General features: G+C 43.2%; 1 protein-coding gene across 1 annotated transcript; it reads right to left on the reverse strand.

The window, feature by feature from the left end:
• Nucleotides 1–52: 52 nt before the first annotated feature.
• On the reverse strand, nucleotides 53–559 carry LOC105565906 (the record flags this gene model as incomplete). Its single annotated transcript, XM_012019479.1, has 1 exon — nucleotides 53–559. A coding segment is annotated over exon 1 (507 nt), but the record flags the coding sequence as incomplete, so codon positions are not given.
• Nucleotides 560–1,425: the final 866 nt, after the last annotated feature.

The raw sequence follows: 1,425 nt of genomic DNA on the forward strand, positions 1-1,425 counted from the left end.
GTGGAGAGAGGGAGGTAATGGGTCTGGAGTTAAGGATGCCCTCGATTTCTACAACTAATGTATTTAACTCTTCGAATGTGAAGAGTGCATCTCCGACTACCCGTTTGAAGTGATGCTTGAAGAGCTTCACGGTGGATTCCCATAGCCCGCCAAAGTGTGGTGCTGCTGGCGGGATAAAGTGCCATTTAATTTGGTTTTCGCATGCAAACCGATCAACTGTATTCTTATGTTTATCGGAGTTAAACAAAGCGTACATTTCCCTCAATTGGTTGTTCGCGCCTACGAAGTTTGTTCCATTATCGGAATAAACTTGGGCTGGTATGCCCCGTCTCGAGATGAATCGTCGCAGGGCTGCTAAGAAGCCGTCCGAGGTTAAATCGTTCACTACTTCAAAGTGTACCGCCTTTATTGTCATGCACACAAATATACAAACGTACACCTTTATTCGAATGCGATTGCGGTGTTTTTTCTCTTTAATGTAAAACGGTCCGCAAAAATCGACGCCGGTATTGGCGAAGGGAATGGCTTCACGCACTCGAACTTGCGGAAGATTTCCCATTTTGTATTTTATGGTGTCGTTATTGAATCGATAGCAACGTACACAAGAGTGAACGATTTTTCGTACCTGCTTTCGGCCGTCTAAAATCCAAAATTTCTGTCGAATATTGTATAAGGTACCTGATATACCTGTGTGATGTCGCGTCTCGTGAGTTTCGCGGATAATACAATCGGTTAGGTAATGTCGGCTTGGAAGCAAAACGGGGCATCTTTGTGAGTAAGATAGATTCGCCTTTCGCAGACGTCCTTCTACCCGAATCAGGCCATCGTTATCCAGAAATGGGTTCAAGTTGGCTATTCTATTTCTGTTAGCGACACCCTTTGATTTAAGTCCCTTAATTTCCTCGGAAATTGAGATGATTGGATTATTCTTAGTATTTTCACTTCCGCTGTTTCGATTTCTTCGACTGTTAAATTGCCCTTGTATTTGTTGAGAGGGTGAAACCGGAAGCAATACGCGACGATCCTGCGTAATTTGGAATACGATGAGTATCTTTTAGATATGTCGGGATCGCGGGGTGTTATCATTAGACAAGTGTTTCTTTTCAATTCGGGAGTCTCTATAGTTTGCATTATTGCGCGAGGCCATTCATTTTCACATCTACTTAGCCACTGAGGGCCGGTGCACCATGTTTTTTTAAGGATTAGAGCCGCTCTAGGATATGCATGCCCTTCGTCTTCCGCGAATTTTTGTATGACTCGTATTGCGAGAAAGGGTGTGGAGGAAGCGCCGAATGTTAAGGTGTTAAGTTGAAGCGTCTTTATTTCGTCGTGTATGCGCCAGAGAATTTGCTGATAATGTCTGTCTTTTTCATGTACTAGCACTTGCCTATACATTTTCTCTATATCTCCAATAATAGCATATCT

Source organism: Vollenhovia emeryi, unplaced genomic scaffold, assembly GCF_000949405.1.
Source record: "Vollenhovia emeryi isolate VEMERY1.0 unplaced genomic scaffold, V.emery_V1.0 DF943368.1, whole genome shotgun sequence".
NCBI lineage: Eukaryota > Metazoa > Arthropoda > Insecta > Hymenoptera > Formicidae > Vollenhovia > Vollenhovia emeryi.